The sequence below is a fragment of the Limulus polyphemus genome, unplaced genomic scaffold (genome assembly GCF_000517525.1).
Source record: "Limulus polyphemus unplaced genomic scaffold, Limulus_polyphemus-2.1.2 Scaffold10243, whole genome shotgun sequence".
In the NCBI taxonomy this organism is placed as follows: Eukaryota; Metazoa; Arthropoda; class Merostomata; order Xiphosura; family Limulidae; genus Limulus; species Limulus polyphemus.
The window spans coordinates 963-5,760 of NW_013675853.1; the positions used below are offsets into that span (position 1 = coordinate 963).

Genomic DNA, 4,798 nt, shown 5'->3' on the forward strand with positions numbered 1-4,798 from the left:
TCTCTCTCTCTCATTTGTTACGAAGTTTGGCGGATTCCATTTCCACACGACTATATTTAGTTTGTATTTGAGTTTTAAAGTTTCTCCATCAGGTTATTTGGATGGATTTATTAGTTATAAATTATTCTTTTAAATTTTGCATGAACTTCTCCTTTATATCGGATAACTATTTCAAAATAACCCCGAGATTTCCAAGGAAAACGTCCAGTTTTCTTGATAAAATTCTCAATATTACATTGTTTCCTGGGGCATAGCAGTGTTTATGATAAGAATGTTTGTTTTTGAATTTCGCGCAAAGCTACACGAGGGCTATCTGCGCTAGCCGTCCCTAATTTAGCAGTGTAAGACTAGAGGGAAGGCAGCTAGTCATCACCACCCACCGCCAACTCTTGGGCTACAAGAGTTAACAGTTACTGTTGACTGGAATGGTGAACCATACAACAAGAGTTAACAGTTACTGTTGACTGGAATGGTGAACCATACAACAAGAGTTAACAGTTACTGTTGACTGAAATGGTGAACCATACAGCAAGAGTTAACAGTTACTGTTGACTGGAATGCTTCACATGCAAACAAGTCATCTGTCAACAGTAACAGGTATTATCTTTGTTTTCTTATTGAGATTTACCGATCCTAAAGTTGTTACTTCCACAGAATTGTAACTGACGACTGTGTTTTGCCAAGTATTTTAATATTTTTTTAAGCTAACACTGTTAACTCTACTCTATGTCAAATTATATGTATGTTGTTTTGAATTGTCTTTTACTTGTACAATAATCGTAAAACTTCAGCATGGATTCCACTTATTTGTTTTTGTGAATTATTCAGCCCAACAAGCTGTTTAAAATAATAAATATAAGATACACTCCCTTACTACATGAACCCTAGTCTAATGTTCATTTTTTACCAAGGTTACTGATGTTGGATGGAAAACCCCAAAACTGGTATAACTCGGTGACAAATAGTAAATCAAATGACAGATTGGCTTCAAATTTATTTTCTAGTTGAAAAGTTTTATAAAAAATTACACGAATCACAATTATATGCTCGAGAACCAAGATTTTATTCTATATAAGAAGAGAAAATAAATATTGATCCAAAACTTTAATGGTAATATAAGTAGTTGTTTGAAGAAACTGGTATGCACCGAACTTATCAGATCAGAAAATAAATACTTTTATCCAGTTATAATGAAAATTCACACATGTGTATGCCTTGAAAAGTATATCGTTAGAATTTAACACACTACACTTCTAAAACCTGTTCTCTTAATCTCAAGAAACATATATAAATCAGTTTACAACTTGCGTATGATACAACACAACGAAGGAAATGTTATACTATAAAATTACACCGATCTTTTTAAAAGTTTATCTTCAAACAAATAAAACAATACATAAAACAGATAATGAGTGAGTAAACTTGTCTATCTGTGCCTTCCTTGGTGGTTGGTTAGTGTCAGGACAAGATCACGGAGAAATGAACTATACAAATATCAAAAATAAGACACTAACACCTTGAGTTAAACAAATATACAGTACTTAAAAACTATACACTTCTCAATAATTCAAAACTCTTTAACTAAGTCAGAAGTTTGGCAGATGTGTAGTAAAATACGTGGAGCTAAAAAGTGAAAAAATAACCTTGCAGCATTGAAACGACTTGAAGTTAAAATCTGGTTATTTTTCTTTCCATATGTTAACATTATAACTACCAATTACTGTTTTTCTCATCTACACACTTCTTTTCAATACTGTTCATCAACTTTGATAATACTAAGGACTTCCAAACACTCGATATTATACAAGAAGTTTCTCCATTTCTTTATGCTGTGTACTGTACAAAGAAGTACGTTAGTACATCTACTGTTCTTGTGGTTCACATTCAAAACATCCTCAGTTATTATGTAACTTTTAAAAAGTTATCCAGGTATTATTGTACACTAGATCAAAATTTCTTTCAGTTAAATACATTTTTTTAAGTAAGACAAAAATCCAGATGCTAAAACACTATTAGGTCCAAAGATAAACTAGTCCTTTTTTTTTTAGCTCTACATGTTTAGTCCAATATTTTTTACTTTCTTTCAGAAAGTACAAGGAGTTGAGTTTGATAGACAGTGATTTTCTTGTTAAACTATATCGTAGACAGTGTTCAACCAAACTGAAAGCTGAAACCACTAGGGACCTGGCTAAAATTACCACCACCAAAGTTACTGAACGTAAAACCTCCTGAGCCACCAAAGAAAGTCTGGAAGATGTGGTTGGGATCAATATCGCCTGTTAAATAAAACAAAATTAAAGTATATACACACACCTATAATGTTATATAACATGAACTTTGTTCAATAATTATGTAAAAAAAAACCCAAAAAACCGATTGTTCATAAATATTACCAATAAGCAAAAGACATAAAGAATAATGAAATAGGCAATGTTACAATCTTCCTAAACCAAGTTAAATATAATTTTTGTCATTATTTTTAAAGATATCCATAATATGTCCAACTGTAAAATTTAAATCTTAAAATAAAACACTATTTCTTGCAAGATCAATCAACCTACAAGTTGATAACTTTTCTACACACCATCTAATGTACAAGGACATTGAAACCAAATCAGATGACTTGAGAGAGACGTGGGTGAATAGGATTGCCAATATTACAGTTTCTTAAGCCTTTTTTTTTCTCATGAGAACAGCCATTATTAGCTTGTTATTGGTACCAAACACTATGCCCAGTTTCAAGGTACTGTTTTTCGGGTATAAAGGGTCTCTTTCATAACCGTTGTCTTCCCTTCCCAATGTTGTTCTGGGATGGTTTCAGAGCCCACTGCTTTCCTAAACATTCTGTTATGCAAGTTTTTTCAAATTCCAGGGACAACTCTGAATGCCACCTTCATTGAATTTTGTGTGCCTTTGTGCTAAATTGTTTAGTGATCTCACTATAATTTCTTGGGATTACCGTGACAAATTCCTCTAATTGTAAGCTCATTTGCAGTATCATTGCCCCCTGAAATGGTTGGAAAATCGTAATGAACTAGGTATAATGATAGTAAACTAGTCATACCTGGTGCCACGGTTCATATCTATGATGACACGCTACTGCATTAGTTTTTGTAAATCATCGTTTTATATGACTCCCAAAACTATCACGAGTACTCCTGCATGCTAAAACTTAATCAGTTTCGGCCGATAAAAAATAATTTGGAGACAGAAAAAACAAACACACTTAAATGTAGTCTTACCTCCTCCAAAGCCTTCCATGTCTTCCAAATCTTGACCACTATCATAACGTACACGTTTCTTATGATCTGACAAAACATTGTATGCTTCTCCAACTTCTTTAAATTTTTTTTCTTGCTCTCTCCTTTCCTCTTCCGATGCACTGGTGTGACGATCTATAACACAATGATTATCACCGTAAGTTCAAAATTTCATGTGAACTGTAGGTAAACATGGGAATAAAAATTAGGTTATACATCTTAACATTTTGAACTGATAAATATCTAACTTTGGGTGGTTGGTGTGTGAGTTTTTTTGTTAGGTAAAACTGTCTTACTATTCTTATACTAACATATTTGTGGTTCCTGTTCTAGTTTCCATGGTTTTTCATACTGTAAGACTTGTTTAATCTTTCTCAAGTTTGTCTCTTGCTGCTAAACTACTAGAATGGTCAGTAAAAGTGGTTTACTTTCTTTCATTTTTTTTTAATGTATAGTGTTACCAATTTTTAAATATGTAGTGAATGGCTTATTACTTGATATGTTTATATTAGGTTATTCTAATAAAAATACTATGTAGTTGGAAAGTTAATAAATTCATAATAAGTTTTAAAAAAAGCTTATTTAAACAAATATTAAAACTGTAGTGATACTGTATTCTTTATGATATTGTGCAGTTGTTTGAAAGGTTTGTTTTGTCACACTATCCAGTCACAGATTAAACTGTTTCATTCAATGATGAAACCAGAAGAGAACTTTAAATTTTAAACTTCCTTTGTATGGTATGACAAAAAATTTCAAGTTTTTTAATTTACTGCTTCAGTAGCTTGTGCTTTTATGGCCACATGGCATGTATCTAGAAGATTTTGACTGGAGAATATATATAAAAGTAAAGTTTTAAATAAAGATAACTACCCATCTTACTAATTAGTAAGCTCAATCATAACATACCGGGATGATGTAGCAAGGCTCGTTTACGATAAGCTTTTCTAATCTCCTCTTCAGAAGCATTTTTTTCCACTCCAAGAATCTTGTAGTAGTTTTTTCTTTTACTCTTCTTTAGTTCTAGTTTTGCTTGCTCTAAAAGCTGTTTGTGTGCTGTGCAAAATATGGAAAAGGTAACAATTTAATCTCGATACGAAAAGTTCTTAATATACCCCCTTCAATCATACATGTTTTATCACTAGCATATAATGTACCCACGTTCTCCTACGGGGTTCAGAGGTACCCTCATGATTCACAGAGGCCCCGGTGTATCAGTCAGCATATAATGTACCCACGTTCTCCTACGGGGTTCAAAGGTACCCTCATGATTCACAGAGGCCCCGGTGTATCAGTCAGCATATAATGTACCCACGTTCTCCTACGGGGTTCAGAGGTACCCTCGTGATTCACAGAGGCCCCGGTGTATCAGTCAGCATATAATGTACCCACGTTCTCCTATGGGGTTCAAAGGTACCCTCATGATTCACAGAGGCCCCGGTGTATCAGTCAGCATATAATGTACCCACGTTCTCCTATGGGGTTCAAAGGTACCCTCATGATTCACAGAGGCCCCGGTGTATCAGTCAGCATATAAT

General features: G+C 33.6%; 1 protein-coding gene across 1 annotated transcript in view; it reads right to left on the reverse strand.

Annotated features, from left to right (window-relative positions):
- Window positions 1–1,042: 1,042 nt before the first annotated feature.
- LOC106476309 (dnaJ homolog subfamily C member 7-like) overlaps window positions 1,043–4,798 on the reverse strand; it is a 16,042-nt gene continuing 12,286 nt past the window's right edge. The window contains exons 6-8 of the mRNA XM_022380216.1: window positions 4,170–4,333; window positions 3,243–3,395; window positions 1,043–2,276 (exon numbers count right to left, since the gene is read on the reverse strand). Of these exons, the coding sequence (XP_022235924.1) occupies window positions 2,152–2,276; window positions 3,243–3,395; window positions 4,170–4,333 (442 nt within the window). The 3' untranslated portion in view covers window positions 1,043–2,151. The remainder of the gene's footprint in view (window positions 2,277–3,242; window positions 3,396–4,169; window positions 4,334–4,798) is intronic.